The following is a 19,210-nucleotide window of genomic DNA, read 5'->3' on the forward strand; positions in this document are numbered from 1 at the left end:
AATGTATATTTATTGGTTATATCATTATTTTTACAAAGTCAGTGTTTTAAGGTTTATTCTGTTTTGTAACCCTAATTCCTTTGGTCATTTGGTCTTGATCTGTATTTTAAAATCCAGTGGTCACAACATGCCTTGATTCACAATATTCTAATTATTAATTTTGTTTCATCACTTAGTTATCTGCTCTTTGCTAAGTAGTTTTGGGGTTTTTTTTCCTACACGGATTCATGGATGCTATGTTTGTCTTTTTCGTCAATTCTTAATGACACTTATTTAGATATAATAGTTTGAGGTCATACTGGCTTTGCCTTAAAACTGTGTAGACATTTTTCCTTTGTTTTCTGGCTTTGAATATTGCTTAGAGGAAGTCTAAGACCAGCATGACGTCCGCCCTCTTACAAGTTATTTAGTTTTCTGCCTAGTGGTATGAAAAGTTTTTCCTTCATTTTTTATGGTTAATAGCCTAACTAGGATATGCCTCAATATTGAATACTGTGTCCATTTTTCTTTGAACATTTTATTCTGCAGATTCAGTTCTTTCATTATTTTGTGGAAATTCTCTTCTATTACATCTTTAAGTGCTTTTTCTGATTCATTTGTTGCATTATGTATTCAGGGAGATGAATCAAGCTATACTGTCTTTGTCTCACTTGCATATTGTTATTTGCAAATACTTTGGTCTACTTCTGCCTTCACTGCAATTTATTAAATTCACTTGTCAACTGGAGTTTATTAAGTGCCAGCCCTAGTGGTAAATAAGATCATTTCCCTACCTTTATGAAGCTATGAAACTTTTTAGTTGAGGGTGGGGGAGGGAGAAATAAATTTAGAATGTCAGGTAGTGATAATAAGAAATCCAGGTAAGGAAATGGATAGGTGGGGGAAGGAATCGTGCATTTTAGAGAGAGTGGCGAGAGCAGGCCTCTCTAAGATAACATTTGAGAAGAGATCTGAATGAAGTGAGGCAGTGAGCTAGGTAAAGACCTGGGCAATCCAGACATAGAGGAAAGCAAGTACAAAGGCTCTGCTGTGGGAAAGTGGTGTGTTCAAGACAGAATGATTAGAGCCACGTGAGTAACCAGCAAGTGGTGAGAGATGAGACTAGAGAAGTGGATAGGCCAGATCACAAAAGAGTTTGTATGCCCTGGTAAGGAGTCTGAATTTTGTTTTAAATGTGATGAGGAGCAAGGGGATGGTATATGCTTTAGAGGAGTTACTTGGCTGCTGCTAAGTATTTCAACAGCAATAACTGAGTATAAAGAATTGGTTAAATAGGTGTTGTAAAACTGAAAATGCAAAAAAGGGAGCACTGACATAACAGGGTAACTTCAGGAAGCAGCTACTACCCCTAGTACCAGATAAACATGGGGAACACCTGAAGTTATCAGAACCCAGAAGCTCAGAGGGAACATTCGGCAGAGCTGGACCCATGACCTCAGGGCAGGGGGTGCTGCCAATTTGCTGCTGGTACCTCTGAGAGGGTACCTTGGGGCTGATTCTAGGAGAGTGGAAAATAGTTGAAATTTTGAGCTAAGTGCCACTGTCAGGGTGAAGGTCCGTGACTGGGGCAACCCTGACAAGTGAAGAAAACCAAAAAGCAAGTTCTTTGTCCCCTCTTCCTGACTTTTAGTCTTTCTCTAGGGCCTCTTATTGACAGATCATAGCAGGGATTCAGCTGACAAAGAAGAAATGTAGTTGGCAGAATCCCAGTTCCAGCATCACAGAGTATGGAAGGGTTTATTGCTAAGAGATAACAGCTTAAGAACTGGCACACAGAGGAATTAGGGATGATTTCTAGGTTTCTGCCTTGAGCAAATAATGTCACTTATTGAATGGGGAAAGACTTGGGGAGAAGTAAATTGAGGGGGAGAAGAAAATCAAGAGATTTGTTTTGAATGTGTTAATGTTGAGGTCCTTATTAGACATCTAAGTGTAGTTCCTGGGCAGGCAGTTGGATATGAGTTTGGAGCTCAACAGAGGTATCTGGGATAGAATACAAATTTTAGGAGTCCTAAGATCACAGGCAACATTTTAAACCAAAAAGACTGGATGAGATGACCTAGGGGGAAATGAATGTTGATGGAGAAGAAAAAAAGGGTGAGGAATATGCCTGGGTGTCCCAAACATTTGGGAAGAGGAAAAGTATCTGGCAAGAAGGTAGTCAGTGATCTCAACAAGAGCCGTTTACGTGGAGCTGTAGAGAGAATACTAATTGGAATGGATTGAAGAGATAATGTAAGGTGAGGAAGTGGAAACTGCAAGTATAGACAATCTTTGAAAAGTTTTGTTATAAAGGAGAGCAGAAAAATGGGCTCCTACTCACCCTTTAAGTAGAGGGGGATAGGAGATCTAGCGTGATGGTATTTTTAGTATGGGAAATACTACAGTAAGTGTTCTTGTTAGAATAATCTAGTAAAGAGGGAGAAATTGAGGATCCAGGTAATGAAGGGGATACTCACAAGAACGCAATCCTTGACTCTACAAGAAAAGATGGGATCCGGGGCACAAGTAGAGGGGCTTGCCTTAGCTCAGAGCAGGGACAGCTGATCCTTTATAAAGGAAGAGAGAGTATATATGGGTACAGATGAAGGTAGGTCGGTAGACAGGGTGTGGGAAGGATAAGTTTCTCTTGTGACAGTTCCTATTTATCCATAAAACAAGACTGAGGTGAGGCACAGGGAGATGTGGAAGATTCAGGAGAGAAGAGATGAGGCGTAATCATCTTGGTGAAAAGAAGAAGGAATTGACTAGGGGAATGTGCTGGGATTGCCAGTCTTTCTTTTTGGTGAGAATTTGATTTCTAGCCATGTCTGTTTCATTTCTTGCTGTTCCAAATTTATTTATTTTGAAATAACAGTATTATTTTGGCCTTTGCTGGCTTAGGTTGTGGACATTTTCTTTTTCTGGCTGCTTCTAGTAATGTTTTTAAAGGAGTTTTTACTGTTAAGTTTTCCCGTTTTGTGAGGTATTTGGGGAGGAAGATTTTGTGGTCTGCCTTCACTCATCTTTATCTGGAAGTCTAGAATAATGTTTTTAAATAGATTGTACTTCATATTTTTTCCGGTTCATCCCATATATAGGAATATAACAGATAAGAAGTCATAGTAATATTATATATTCTCAGAATAGCCACCCTTTACTGAATGCCTATGTGCAATGTACTATGCCAGGCACTTTACATATGTCATCACTAAAACTTCTAACAACCCTACCAGGTAAATATTGTTGCCAGTTATTTCCACAAGAAACATTTTAAGAGATGATGTCAGATCACAGAATCTTACATGAAGCTCACAGCTGGCCAAAACAAACAAGGTAAGAACAAATTTTTCTCTCCTTTCTATTTGTAAAAAATTAGCACTTAAGAGACTGTTCGTTCTTTTTGAAGTACAAAATAATAGTTTGCAAAAGTGAATCACTCAGCACAATTTTATGGACAGCTTTTTGACATCATACTGTATCATTAAACTCTTGTTGGGAGAGTTGCTAACTGACAGATTCAAGGAACTTAATAAATTAATTCAGGTATCCCCTCTCCAACCATCTCCATCATAAATGAACATACTGAGAGCTTGCTAGGTCAAAATAATTAGTAAATTATACTAAACCATAATTTTACAAGTTATAGGATATGTATCAGTGTTTGTTTTGGAAACTCCATTATTTGGATTTAAATAATACCAAATTTTTCTTTTGGTTAACAATATTTATATTCATGTGATGATACTGAACACATATCATTGGGACATAAACACATGTCTGTCACAAGTAATGGATTTCTTTTTCTGACTATAAAAGTAGTACATGTAAGTGAAGAAGATTTTGAAAACATGTTTAAATAAAATAAAGAAGAGATTTCTTAAAAGGACAGCAGGAAAAACTAACCACTAATTCCTTTATTTAGAGGCAACTGACTGTTGGCTGTAGACTTATTTCCATGCAGTTTTTTAAGCTTATGAAGTTCAAACTGTTTGCTTGAGTACACTGCCTTTTTTCATAACAATTTATCAGAAATGTTTCCTCAAGTTATTTAAAACTCTTCAAAAACATTTTCAATGGCTGCATAATGTTCCTTGTATGGAGTACTATTTCCTTAAGTGGTCACTTAAGCTGTTTTCCTTACTTTCCTATGAATAATGTTGCTATGAACTTTTTTATGCATAACTCTGTTGCAGCATTTCAGATTATTTCCTAAATTAGGATAAATTCCTAGAAATGGGCTAATAGGCCAACATTTTTAAACTTCTTCATCTGGTAAAGATTTTGCTGTAACAAAATAAATATCTATTTTAATTCCTACATACTTTTATATTGAAGGAAATCTAAGGAGAAAAATTTATGTGGACTACCTTTTAAAACTGAGATTATTATTTAAATTTAAGCTCAGTGTTTTTGTTTTGTTTTGTTTTGTTTTAATATCCTGCCTTTAAGGAAAAATCCACTCTTCAAAATATTATTTACTTCTTTTTGTCAGGTTTGCAATTTACACTTAATTTGAGGATGTAAGTTTACATGTATACTTATTTCAGCCGAATCTTTCTATTTTTCAAGGCATTGCTTCTCTTTTATCCTATTTCTAAATATGTTCATCCAATAGTGTTGCCTCCTGACTCATCATCAGTTTATTCTCACATAGAAACCACTAATTCTTGGTATAAGTGCACACATTCATCTGTGGATAAAAATCTAAATAAAATTACAGGCCAAGGTCATTCCCAAACTTTGTGAATTTGCACAAGTTTTAAGAGTGCCTAAATTAATATTACAAAACAGTTTAATTGTGCTGGACTGAAATACAAAGCATATGAATAACAGAGCAGGTTCGCCCAATCCTAAAATTAATTTTGAATGCTAATGGAATCACAAAATTTGGGAAAACATCCAGGAGAAGTCTAGTCAAAGTAAATAAAGGACTACTGCTTTTTAGTAGCTATCATTTATTAATTCACTCACTAAATACTTATTGAACATCTTTTAAGTGTCAAACACTTGCTAGGTGCTGGAGTCAACAAAAAAAGATACAGGCCTAGCCCCCCCCACCCCCGAAGATACATTCTATTGGAAGGGATAGACCAAAGCAAATGAATACATAAATAAAACAGTTATATAAGTGGTAATCTAGTCACTTATGTGAGACACAGAAATGATTTAGGTTCTCCTCCAAGAATTTTTAAAGTTGTAATGTGTGAGAAAAAATTTAAAGATTTAGAATTATTAGGAAATATAAACAGATGATCTCTACAGATATTTTATGACTCTGATTATTATCATTCCCTTGTGTCCTGTACTCGTCCTCTCCAAAAAAAAGGATAGTCTAGGATAAAGTTCATATTTGTTGGCCTAACCTTCAATACTCTATAATCTGGTCTGACCCAAACTCAGACATAGCATGTTGTAATAGAAAATAAAATGTGCCAAATTTGGGGACTGGAAAGGAAACCTGGGTTTTAGCAAGTGGCAATGTTGGGATTGAGACCTTAGGTGAGACATTTAATTTTCCAGTGTCAGTTTCCTTTGCAAAATGATGAATTTTGACTACGTGATCTCAGAAATTCCTTCAGGCTTTAAAATTCACTGTCTATGCATCTCTCCTTAAAACATTTCTTCCATTATTCTCCTATTTATATTTGGGGTGGGGAGGAAATGGCATGAGGAAGAGTACAGAAGTTGGGAAGAATAAGATTGATTCCTGTTTGATAGGAATAAAGGATTTATAGTTTATAATGATAATTTTCTCATGTTATTTAATATTATTGAAAACATGTTTTTAATATCTGCATAACATTCCAATATAAGGATATACCAAAACTTATTTATCCAGCTCTTCATTTTAAAGATTGTTTCCCAATTTCTGCAATTACGTAAAGCTATTTTAGAATTCAACACGTGTCTATTAGTACTCAAAATACTATTGCAGGCTCTCTTCTTTCTTGTTCCCTTTGTGGAAAAAAAAAAAGTTACTGCAATTCTTCTTCGTATCTACTCCAGCCTATACATGGCCTGCTCTTAATATAAAAATTCCACTTGGAACAATGTTATAGAGCCTGTCCTTTCTCCTTTCTAAAACAGTATCATCCCTGAGTGAGGTCCATATTTCTGCAGCTCTCCTGCAGCAAAAGAATTTGAGTTAAAGCCAATTCCATGTCTGGATGATATATATTGTAGCTTTAACCCAAGTTGAAATCTATGAAATTAAAATCCCACTAGCAGACAAACAGGCAAAGATTCATTTCTGTCAGCTAAACCAAAAATGTGATGTAGCACTAAGTCCCACATGGATAGATGACTTAGTTAACTATGACAAAAATAACTATGACTTTGGAGATTTTGTCATGATGCTGAACTTGCTTTAGTATTAATTGTTACTGCACTGAATTTTTAGAGCATAAGTATACAATTAGGAGAAGTAAAATTTAAGGTTTTAAATGCTAAATTCAGTGAACAACAATCTATTTAGTTTTTTACTTTTTTGTAATACAGTATATTATTTCAATAGATATCACCTTCTGCCTTAGCTTGGATGCTTCTCCACCTCCTGTGTAAAGAAATCAGAGGTGACACACCACTTTAAAATTGCTCAAAAAAATGTCCTGAGTGAGTTAAAAATCTTTTCAACTTAATAGTTTTTGTTTGGGAGAAGAGAAGAACCTCTGTTGGGCGTCTTTGTAAATTGGTGCAAGCTAAATATCTTTTTTAAAACTTCAAGTTACTATTAAGCACCTCTGTAGTATCAATTTGGAATCCAAAGGAACACTCAACAGTAACACTTATTTCTACCAATACCTATAGACATTATAGTCATAGATGGTAGAATTTTAGTCATGGGATCTTTGAGATCATATAATCCAACTCTCACTTTATAGATGAGCTAAGTGAAGCCCAGAAAAGTTTTTATTACTCATAGCAGTAAGTGTGTGTGAGGGGTGGGGGCTCCTAACAATCTCCTAATGCCAGAGGGTAATAGGTTAGAAGAAGAGTATGTAGCTAACACAGTTGAAGGAATCCAAAAAAGAGATCTGATTTGGACCCTAAGTATACATTTTCCCCTTAAGATTCTTGCTGGATGATCCATTCCACCTTAACCTGTTACCACAGATACAAAAGGGAAGTGCCTTTACACAAATGATGCTCATATGCAGTAAAACCCAAGAGAGAGGTTGGAGTTTAGTATGGCAGAGCTACATCACTGCACAACTCTGGGCGGAACATTTATATATACCCATACGTATACATACCTGTAGCCTCTTAACTGCTTCAGGAAATTCCATTTACATGCATACAATGTAAATGGTGCTCTCTGGAGTTGTGCATCATAGGGACACTGCAAATATAAGTTTTGTATATTGAATTAATTAGGATAGGCTAATTGCCATAACAGATTAACCCCCAAATGTATAATGGCTCCAATTTGTTTCTTGCTAAAATGAACAAGTAGTTCAATAATATTTACGTTTCCAAGGTCTTTCAGTACCTAGGCTTTCAGTACCAAACTTCCAAAGTCTCCCTGGGGGTCTTCTCTACTTCAGTCTGCTGGAAGGAGAGTTTTCTAGGGGAGGGGACTCAAAGTAGTGCATACTTATTCCATTAGCTGTGACTTAGTCGTATGCCCACAGCTAACTGCAAGGGGGGCGGGGAAAAAGGTTATCTGTTTGGCCAAGAAGTGAGGACATGGATTTTCATGTCTAGCTAGCAGTCATTGCTCACTTGGGCGCTCGCTCTCTCTACACACACACACACACACACACACACACACACACTCTGAAGTCACCGAAAAATAAACTGACATAATTATGCTTCAATTAGAACAAGTTAATAGAGAAAGGGGCTTTTATTTAAAAACTGTATTCACATCTACCCTTTCCCTCCTTCAGGTGAAATTGTTAATTAATGCATAACAATAGACAACTGAAATCACAAAATGAGGGAAAAAAGCAAATTTTTGCAAGCATTGCCTTTACATATATGTATTAGAGGAGGTTTGGCTTGGTTTTTTTATTCCATAAACTAGTCAAATTCAGAACTAAGATTCATGTCTGGTTGCTTGTTTTAGGGGCACAAGGCTATTAAGCTCCCTTTTAACTACACTATTAGTAAATGATGGTTGAAAAATACTCAACTTTTTACACAAGAAAGATAGCAGTTCCACAAACGAAGGCAGAAGTTTAGTATTTTTTCCTTTGAGTAAGTTGTCACTGTAATCCTCAAACTGTTGTCAATTACTCAGTTTTTAATAGAAGCACTGCATGGTTGCACTTCTGAAATCATAAACAGGAAGTGTGATATATAAATGTCAGTAAAACTAAAACTCAATTCTATGGCTTGATGTTTTTCTTCCCTTCATATTTTTGTGTTAATGTCTGATTTTATGTGTACTTAGAATGACTACATGAAGACAAATAGTAGTATTACCTGATCAGTTTTCTTTGGCAACCTAACACTTTGGAATATGGGGCAAATATGTGGAATAACCTAAATGTTGTACACTTTCATGGAGGAGGAACTGGAAATGACTAGAAACTGAAGTTGATTTGGCATGGTTAGAAATTGCTTTAATGTACAGGTTGCCCAAATTTATTGTTGCTAGAAGACAATATAGATGAAGAAAGAAGCCAGAGAGTGATTGGCTTTTAATTTAGCTATTTGAAAATCCAGTATAGAAAACACGGTTACACCTTTGTACAGTCTTAATTCTGACACCTTGAATTCAAGTCATTCCTTGAATATGTTCCACTACATTAATTCCTTCATGAGACAACTAAGAAATAGCTTAAGTATTGCAAAAATCCAGAATATTACCTCTACTTATTCTCTATGATGAAATTAGGGGTCTTTTCTTAGTTAATAATATTTTCTACATAACACTATTTCAGTTTCTCTGCTACATGGAAATTTCTACAGAAATTCCAAGAAAAGATTCAAAGTGACCAGTCCCGAACTTTTATATTACATCACATATTTCTGGAGAAATGTTACCAACCTATAGATGCTCCTGTAGCTTTAAAATGTCTTTCTTTAGGAAACTGTTCCTTTTTAAAAAATTTGTTCTTAAACTGAACACTGAAGGAACAATTTTACTCAAAGTCACACAATGTATGAGTGAAGTAGCAAAAAACAGAACCTATGGATCTAAACTCCCTTTCAAGGCAGATCACATTGATCCAGAGAATAGACCTTAAAAGGCAGTAACCACCCATCTATTGAGTGTCTACCTTTCTGTAGCACAGGAGGCACTGTTGAGCAGCACATACAATATATAACATTTGAGGCATACTCTTTTAGTTGAAAATATAACATATATAGAAAAGATGTGGGAGTATATAAAAAGTAACATAATAAGAGTACATTAATTGAGTGAAAACTATAAATAATTGCGAAGGGGACGTGGAAAATGAAGTGATTTAAAACTAGATTGATAATGGATAGAAGTTTACTGGAGTAGGCAAACCTTATGTCAATTTTTTGTTTGTTTGAGGAAGATTAGCCCTGAGCGAACATCTGCCTCCAATCTTCCTCTTTTTGCTGAGGAAGATTGGCCCTCAGCTAACATCTGTGCCCATCTTCCTCTATTTTTTTATATGTGGGACGCCTGCCACAGCATGGCTTGATAAGCCGTGCATAGGACCACGCCCAGGACCCGAACCAGTGAACCCTGGGCTGCCGAAACAGAGCATGTGAACTTAATTGCCACTGGGCCAGCTGCTAGATTTTTTTTTTGTAAGCGGCAATGGATTTGGATTGCCAGAGAGAAAGGGTAATCATTCATTGATTCATCAAACACTTGTTGAGTACTTACTCTGTGCTATGTGCTAGGCACTATTTGAGGCACTGGAGATATAGCAATATACAAAACTACTGCAGAGCAGGAACAGGCAGGTCATCTCCCAGACATGATACTTTGATAGGAACGGAGAACACAAACATGAGAGTAGAGAGAAATGAAATAGAAAGGTAAAGAACTAGTGATGAGCTTATATGAGCGAAAGGCCTTAAATAATAGGATGTTTCTAAATGCGAGAAAGACCCTTGGTGTGAATTGAACTCCTTTCGTCACTACAATCAGAACAGACTACTTTCCCATCTCTGATGGTGGTCAGCGCTCCTAGCCTCCTAGATAACTTTATGACCAGAATAAGACAAACAAAATAAATACTGCACATATGAGGTATATGGAGAGCAAAAAGGGAAAGAGTGGCTAGCAAAAGTTGAATTTTATGTCTCCTTTTAGCTTTCCAATGGTTATTGCCATGTATTATCAGTCTCTTCCTGACAACAATTTCCCATTCAGTATCTAAGTTATGAGCCAATTCCTGAAGGTTCTGCTCTTCTCCTTTCCTTCCAGATAGAATCATTGAAAAGAAAGGAGATTCCATTTAAATTCCCTTTTCCTAGTCAATCAGGTTTTCCTTATTCACCCACCTTATTCACTTTTTTACAGGGTGTTTGATGAAAAATATTTTATATTTTGTATTGGCTAGTGGGGAAGGGGTAAAAGAGGATGGGGACTAGAGAGAAAACCAAGAGGCTGCAATGCAATGCAATGTAATGCGATATAATACAAGAGGCTACAAAACACCTTGACATTTAAGAGCTTGAATTAAACTGGCAGTTTTAAAAATGAAAAGGGGCATACCCGAAGTACATTATAAAGTAACAACTATAAGAAGTAACAAGTTTAGCAACTGTTTTCATATGGGAGGGAAAGAAAATAAGGAAATGAACCTAAGACTGTAAATTGGAAGATCCAAAAATTTGTGTTGTTAGTAACAATAGCCAAGAAATTTGGAAGAAATAGCTAGAAGGAAAAAAATGAACTTAATGCCAGATCTAAGTGGGATGTCACTAGAAAATAGAAGACTCAAGCTTTCTTGATAAGCTATTGGGCTGTTGATGTACATGTGAAAGTCATCATCATATAGAAATTGACTGAAACCCTATGGACTAATGAGGGAATGCAATGAAGATCGAGGGCTATGTATGAACTTTGATTGTAAGATGAGGTATCAATTTCAAAACAGTTTCTAAGGAGGTGCTCTAGCTTTGGAACACTTTCCTTCAGGTCAGACAAAGCTGTCCTTTATTAAACATTGTCTCTTCATTTTGGCTGACCCCTTAATGAGTGAGAATAACAAACTGAATGAATAAAATTGAAAGACTCAGTTTTTCTGGATTATCTCACTCAATGTTCTGAATTTTTAATTGAAGGTCCTCAAAAATTATGTCTTAAGATAAAACACAAAATAAATACCTACAACTTTTTTTAGACTGCAGTACTTTTGTATAAAGGCTATGGCTACAAAAAATATAGAATATAAAAGATACATTAACACATCATCCAAACTTTTTGCTCTTAAATATGGAGTTTGTTTTAATGTAAAACTGTCAGGGTCAACATGAATTTCCATCCCCAAAGCAAATCCTGGCTATGGGACTATGGAAATAGAAAACCACCTTTAAAGAAGGTTCAGTATTAGAATGTGCTATCTTACTTGTTTCTTTAAATAGGAATGGATCAAGTTTGATACTCCCTGAGCTAAGAGTTTTTGGAATCTGTGTGATACATTTTCTGTAAACAAGAGATTATATCATTAAATACTTTTAGCATTTCATCATTATAATCTAATATGGCTTTGGATTCCTACATGTATGTAGCAGTATCTTCATAGTAGCTGGCAATGGAACATTTATTGAGTACTTACTGTATGCTGGACACTGTGTTAAGTGCTCTGATATTTATTATCTCATTTAATATTCACAACTCTGTGAGGTAAGTATTACTAACCCATTTCACAGATGGGCAAAATTGAGGCCTAAGTTATATCATTAAGGGAACATAGCTGGCAAGTGGGCAGAGCTAGGATGTCAGATCTGTCTGATTCCAGTGCCAGTTTTCTTAACTAATACCCTATTGTGCCTCCAAAAGTCACCTAAAAGCAATTTTATTGTAAAAGTTTTATGTCTATTGAACTCTATCCAATAATGGAATAAATTTTTTTTAGCAATTTAGAAATGTTCCTGTGTTGTTGCTTACTCTCTTTACTTCAACAAAGAAAATCTGGGGGCCACTTTGACCACATATCAAACCATATCTTCCAGACTAGTAACCATAATTTAAAGCGCACACACACACACACACAGAGGAAAGGAAGATTTCGCGGAAAAGTAAAAGATTTCCTCAAGTTCAGTTTTAGGGCTATAGGATCACTTCTGTTTAATTCTACTTACAGAAGCGCACAGATAAATTATTGGCTTTAATATTAGCCTGAAAAGATCCTCCAAGGTCACACACTCAATTTCTTAGTTTCAGCAGACACTATGAATGTTAAAAATGGAATCGTGTCAAAAAAAGCAACAAATAAGTTTTGAGCTCTTAATTGCGTATTGGTGCTATGTATAATCTATACTCAACAAACATGCCAGACAACATACTGGGTGGTAAAAGTGGTGTGGGAGAAGTGAGTAACACAGTCTGAGCTTAGTTATCAGTAGTTATTATAGCATCTGTCAGTCTTGGTATTTAACCAGAAATCTAAATAGGGACAGTCTACTGTGGAAGATTGTATATTTGGGAGTAAAATAAATTTGAGTTTAAATTTTGACATTACTTACAAATTCTGTCATCTTCAAAAAGTTACTGCTTTGTGAGGCACAGTTTTCCCATTTTGTAAACTGGAAATAAAATTGTGTAGCTTAATGGATGCCATAAAGAGCTATTAAAACACCAGACTTCCCAGGTTCAAATTTCAGCTCCCCCCACTCAGAAGTTGTGTGACTTTTTGCCTCCATTTCCTCACCTGTAACATGAGGATAATTAGTAGTCCCTACCTCAAGGAGTTGTGAGGATTAAACACCTTGATAAATGTAAAGTGTAGATAACAGTGCCTGGCACAGAGAAAATGATGTATTTGCATATGCTATAATTCTTATTTAAAGCACCTACCCAGTTCTTACCCCTTAGTATGTTTCTAATAAATGTTAATTCCCTTTTATATTTCAATTGAAATTATTTTCCTTTACTTTTTTCTAGATACATTTTTAAAATGAATTTGTTAAGCTTTGTTAAACTTAATAAAGCCTTATTAAGGTATAACTGATATTCAATAAACTGTACATATTTAAGATATACAATTGATAACTTGTAACCTGTGTATTTAAAGTGTACAAGCGATATAAGTTTTAACATGTATATACTGATGAAACCATCACCAGAATAAGACAATGAACATATCCATCATCCCTAAGAATTTCTCCTGCCTCTTTATAATCCCTCTCTCCCCAGGCAACCACTGGTCTGCCTTGTGTCCCTAGAGATTAGTTTGTACTTTCTAGAATTTTATATCTGCAGAATCATATGATATATTCTCAACTTTTTGTCTTTCTTCACTTAGAATATTATTTTGAGATTCATCCATGTTGTTGTATGTAATAATAATTCATTCCCTTTTATTGCTGAGTAGTATTCCATTGTATGAATGAATTATTTATCCATTCACCTGTTGATGGACACTTGACTTGTTTCCAATTTTAGATTGTTAAAAATAAAGCTACTATGAGGATTCATATACAGATCTTTGTAGGAACATATGCTTCCTTTTTGGGGAGAAATACCTAGAATGGAATGGCTAGATCATATGTTGGTATATGTTTAACTTTTTAAGAAACTGCCAAACTGTTTTCCAAAGTGGTGGTATCATTTTACATTCCTACTAGGGGTGTATCAAGAGTTGTGATTCCTCCACATCCTCAACAACACTTTTCATTTTAGCTGTTCTAATCGATGTGTATACACTTTTTTTGTGTATGGATATCTAATTGTTCCATCATGGTTTTACTTTGCATTTCCCTAAAGATTAATGAGGTTAATAAAGTTGATCATCTTTCCATGTGCTTATTTGCTATCTGGTATCTTCTTGGTGAAGTGACTTTTCAAGTCTCTTGCTCATTTTTTAATTGAGATTTTCGTTTTCTCATTGTTGAGTTTTGAGAGTTCGTTACTGTATTCTTGATACAAATCTTTTATTACATGCTTTGCAAGTATTTCTCCCAGCCTGTGGCTTGTTTTTCTTTCGTTTAGCAATGTATTTTGAAGAAAAGAAGTTTTAAAAATTTTGATTAAGTCCAGTTTATCAATTTGTTCATTTATGGATTGTGCTTTTGGTGTTACATCTGAGAAATCTTTGTCTAACTCGGTGTCAAAAATTTTATGTTCTCTTCTAGAAGTTTTATAGTAATTTTAGATTTTACATTTAGGTATATGATCAATTTTTAGTTAATTTTTGTACACAGTGTAAGATGTGAATCGAAATTCATACTTTTGTACATGGATATCCAGTTCTTCCAGCACCATGTATTGGAAAAAACAATTTTATTTTTACCTTTGCACTTTGTCAAAAACCTTATATATATGGATCTATTTCTGGACTCTGTATTCTGTTGCATTGACCTATTTGTCTATTTTTATGCTAATACCACTGTTTTAAATACTGTAGATTTATAATGGCCTGAAATCAGGTAGTGTCAGCCCTCCAACTTTGCTCTTTTTGTTGAAGTTAATTGTTTTGGCTATTCTAGAGCTTTTGCATTTCTATATAAATTTTAGAATCAGCTTATCAATTTCTTTTTTGAAAAAAAGCCTACTGGGATTTTGATTTGGATTGTGTTGAACCTATGGATCAATTTGGGGAGAAGTGACATCTTAACAATATGAACCCAAGAGCCAGGTAAATCTCTCCAGTTATTTAAGTTGTCTTTAATTCTTCTCAGCAATATTTGCAGTTTTCAGTGTACAGATCTTTTATCAGATTTATTCTTAAGTGTTTCATATTTTTTATGCCATTGTAAATGCTACTTTTTTTTGCATTTCCACTTTCAACTGTTTGTTGCTAGAATGTAGAAACACAAATGATTCTTGTATATTGATCTTATATGCTGCACTCTTGCTAAACTCACTTATTAGTTCTAGTAGCTTTTTGTAGCTTCCACCAAGTGAAAGATGGATGATTATGTCCGTTTTATTTCTTCCTTTCCAATCTGAATGTGTTTTATTTCTTTTCTTGCCTGATTGCACTGGTCAGAACCTCCAACGTTGAAGAAAAGTGGTAAGAGCAGACATCTTTGTGTTGTTCCTGATCTCAGGGGGAAAGCATGACATGTTTCACCAGTAGTTATTAGGTTATCTGTAGATTTTTTTGTAGATGCCCTTTGCCCTTTTTCTGGTTGAAGAAGTACTCTTCTATTCCTAATTTGCTGAGAGTTTTTAACATCAGGAATGAATACTTGTTTTGTCTGTTTTTTCTGCATCTATTGAAATAATCAGTTTTTCTTTTTTAAAAAGTTTAATACAGTGAGTTACATTGATTGATTTTTGAAAGTTAAACTAATCCTGTATTTTGGGGATAAACCCACACAATAATAATATTATCCTTCTTATATATGGTTGGATTTGATAAAAATTTTTTTAGAATTTTTACATCTATGTTCATAAGGGAAACTGGCCTGATATTTCTTTTCTTGTAATGTCTTTGCGTGGTTTGGGTATCAGGGTAATGCTGGCCTCAAAGAACAGGTTGGGAAGTATTACCCCTTTTCACTTTTCTGGAAGAGTTTGTCTATAACTGGTATTTTTCCCCTAAATATTTGGAAGAATTCACCAATGAAGCCTTATGGACCAGAAGTTTTCTTTGTGGGAATGTTTTAAACTACTAATTCAGTTTTTTGAAAATGGATATATGACCATTCAGGTTATCTATTCTTCTTGAGCAAGCTTTTGTACTTTATGTCTTTCAAGGAATTTGGCTATTTCATCTAAGTTGTTGAATGATTTTTGCCTGAAGTTGTTTATAATATTCCCTTATTATCCTTTAAATATCTGTAGAACTTGTAATAATGTCACCTCTCTCAAGCCTGACATCGGTCTTCCTGATATGTGTCTCATCTCTCACGTTTTTCTCCGTGACCAGTCTGGCTAAAGGTTTATTAATTTTACTGATCTCAACCAGGTTTTGATTACATAGATATTCTCAATTGATTTTTGTTTTCCATTTCATTGATTTCCACTTTGATCTTTATTATTTTATTTCTTTTGCTTCTTTGTGTTTAATTTGCTCTTCTTTTCTAGTTTTTTAAGGTGGAAGTTGAGTTCATTGATTTGAGACTTTCTGTATTTTCTAATGGAGGCATTTCATTTATGTAAAATTTGATATGTTGTATTTTTATTTTCCTGCAGTTCAAAAAACTTTCTAATTTCACTTTTGATTCCTTCTTTAATCAATGGGCTGTATAGAAGCATGTTATTTTGTTTCCAAATATTTGGGGATTTTCCACTTAGCTCTCTGTTATTGATTTCTAATATAATCTCATTGTGGTCAGAGAACATACTTTGTATGACTTGAATCCTTTAAAATGTACTGATATGTTTTATGGTCTAAAACAGAGGTAGGCAAACTTTTTCTATAAAGGGCCAGATGGTAAATATTTTAAGCTTTATGTGCCACATACAGTCTCTATCACAAATTTCTTTGTTTTTTTAGAAACTTTTCAAAATGTGAAAACCATTCTTAGTTCATAAGCCACACAAAAGCAGGCTAGATTTGGCCCCAGGGTCATAGTTTGCTAACCCATGGCCTAGGATATGGTCTCTGGGTAAATGTTTCATGTACACTTTAAAGAGAATATATATTCTACTATTCGTGGAGTGTTCCAGAAAAGTCAATTAGGTAATATTGGTGGATAGTGTTGAGTTTACTATATCCTTGCTAAGTTTCAAATTGTTCTAGCAATTATTGAAGGAGAGGTATTGAAATCTCAACTATAATCACAAATTTGTCTATTTCTCCTCGTAGTTCTACCAGTTTTTGCTTCACATATCTTAACCTCTTCTTATTTGGGGCATGAACATTTAGGATTGTTATATCCTCCTGATTAACTGGCCCTTTTATTATTGTGAAATGACCTTCCTTATCCCTGGTAATATTCTTCGCTCTGAAATCTTATTCTTTTTTTGTTTGTTTTTTAAAGATTGGCACCTGAGCTAACATCTGTTGTCAATCTTTATTTTTCTTTTTTTCTTCTTCTCCCCAAAGCCCCCCCAGTACATAGTTGTATATTCTAGTTGTGAGTGCCTCTGGTTACGCTATTTGGGATGATGCCTCAGTATGGCCTGATGAGTGGTGCCATGACTGCACCCAGGATCTGAACCGGCAAAACCCTGGGCCACCGAAGCAGCCCGCGCGAACTTTAACCACTTGGCCACGGGCTGGACCCTTACTTCATTTCTACTATGTTAATATAGCCACACCAGTTTTCTTTTGACTAGTGTCAGCATCAGCATGATATATCTTTTTCTATCCTTTGATTCTAACTTTCTTCTGTTTTTGTATGTAAAGCATGTTGGGTCTTGCTTTCTATGCAATCTCGCAATCTCCTCCTTTGAATAGGATTTTTATCATTTACAATTAATGTGATTATTGATGAAATTAGTCTATCATCTTGCTATTTTCTGTTTGTTCCATTTGTTCCATGTATTCCATCTATTCATTGTTCCTTTTTCTGCCTTCTTTTGGATGGAGTTTTTATGATTCCATTTTTTTTCCTTTGTTGGCTTATTAGATACAACTGTTTTGTTATTCTACTAGTTGCTTTAGGGTTTATAGTCTACATAATTAACTTAGCACAGTCTACCTTCAAGTGATATTACACCACTTCACGTATACCAAAAAAATCCTACAACATCATGCTTCTGTTTTTCCCCTCCCGGCCTTTATGTTATTGTTGTCATATATTTTACTTATACATATTGTAAATACCACAATACATTATTTTTCAAGTTGATTACCTTAAAAGAGAATTAAATAGAAAAAAAATCTTACACATTTACCCATGTAGTTACCTTTTCCAGGGCTCATCATTCCTTTGTGTAGATCTGTATTTCCAAATGGTATCATTTCCCTTCTGTCTGAAGCTCTTTCTTCAACATTTCTTGTAGTGTATTCTGTTGGCAATGATACTGAATTTTCACTCTGTGACACTCTCAGGTTCAAAGTGGGTAAGCATCAATTAATCTACTCCCTGCCATACACTACTATAAATAGCCTTGGCTAAACTGTAGAAGAGAAAACTGAAAAGGAACATATTATACAATCATGAAACAGCCTAGAACCTTGCCTCTAAAAGTCCAGCTTAGGGCAAGAGAAATTTGTGCTATGCCACGGTGTTAAAAGGCACTGAATAAACACGAAGCATCTTCTTAGATATCAATTCTACTCAGATATTTTGAAAAAGTTTATAAGCATTATATTCATACTAAACATAGGACTATTATGATATATAATGCAACATTTATATTAAATGTAAGACAAAACATGAAACTAAAGAAAATCCTAGCTTGGAACCAAGCTTCTAGGGCAATTATTCATTCTTCTCTGCTATTATCCACACTTTTGTGAAAGTTTGAGGAGCAGTAACCTTGATGATTATTCATGATTTATTAAAACCTCTGCTAAAATTGGATGCTGTCAACAAATATAGATTATTCATAGAGGTTTCTATTTAATTTGAAATGTATTTCTGAATTGACCACTATGTCCTGTTATTTAGTTCATGAATCATTTTTTTACTGTGCTCATGAAAAGTGTACTTGATTCCAAGTTTTTAAAACACCTATCATTATTCCCGTGAAGAAGGACTTTTACTTACCAGTTCTCACTTTTGTGGCTGCTGGTAGGCCTGCATCAATGAGTACCTGCAACACTGTCCAATTTTCTGATTCCAATCCGGGATAGAATAAGAATGCACATAAATAAGCCTGTTAGAAATAGGCCTAAAATAAAAATAAACAGGCTCACTATGAAGACCCTACCAAAAAATCCACTTCTAAGACTATATCCTAAGGAAAAAAATAAGCCAAAAATTTAACTTGCTTACTAAAATCTAATCTATTAGATTTTTCCTATTACCAGTAGAAAAAAATTGGTTAGAATCAGTGATTACTGATTACTAATACTAATACTGATTACTAATACCCCCAAATAAGAAACTGCTAAAATTAACAGTACATCCTTATATTCTATAATAGAATACTTATTCAGCCATTAAAGTATATTATATAGCTGAATACTTATTTCTAGGAAATATATATATATATGAACAGATATGAAAATTTAATAATGGAGTTAGTGGTTATTTGTGGGTGTAGGATTATTAATTTTTTTCTACA

General features: G+C 34.7%; 1 protein-coding gene and 1 long non-coding RNA gene across 9 annotated transcripts in view; one reads left to right on the forward strand and one right to left on the reverse strand.

The window, feature by feature from the left end:
• The window catches only part of LOC102150380 (uncharacterized), a 77,500-nt gene that overhangs the window by 43,794 nt on the left and 14,496 nt on the right, over positions 1 to 19,210 (reverse strand). For 3 of the 7 annotated variants that reach the window (XR_011427743.1, XR_011427744.1, XM_005601200.4), the window contains exons 2-6: positions 18,691 to 18,814; positions 17,885 to 17,986; positions 12,607 to 12,666; positions 7,236 to 7,321; positions 2,460 to 2,549 (exon numbers count right to left, since the gene is read on the reverse strand). Coding sequence is in view for 4 of the 7 variants with exons in the window: in XM_005601200.4 (XP_005601257.2) it covers positions 2,460 to 2,549; positions 7,236 to 7,321; positions 12,607 to 12,618 (188 nt within the window). In the remaining 3 variants the exon portion in view is untranslated. The remainder of the gene's footprint in view (positions 1 to 2,459; positions 2,550 to 7,235; positions 7,322 to 12,606; positions 12,667 to 17,884; positions 17,987 to 18,690; positions 18,815 to 19,210) is intronic. The other 4 variants (XM_023621564.2, XM_070239698.1, XM_070239699.1 and 1 more) reach the window with 4 other exon arrangements.
• Positions 1 to 19,210, forward strand: part of LOC138918395 (uncharacterized) — a 113,636-nt gene that overhangs the window by 8,179 nt on the left and 86,247 nt on the right. The window contains exon 2 of one of the 2 annotated variants that reach the window (XR_011427753.1): positions 3,216 to 3,315. The exons of the other annotated variant lie outside the window; for it this stretch is intronic. This is a non-coding gene — a long non-coding RNA (uncharacterized lncRNA). The remainder of the gene's footprint in view (positions 1 to 3,215; positions 3,316 to 19,210) is intronic. 2 annotated transcript variants of the gene reach the window in all.

This window comes from Equus caballus, chromosome 17 (assembly GCF_041296265.1).
Source record: "Equus caballus isolate H_3958 breed thoroughbred chromosome 17, TB-T2T, whole genome shotgun sequence".
Lineage (NCBI taxonomy): Eukaryota > Metazoa > Chordata > Mammalia > Perissodactyla > Equidae > Equus > Equus caballus.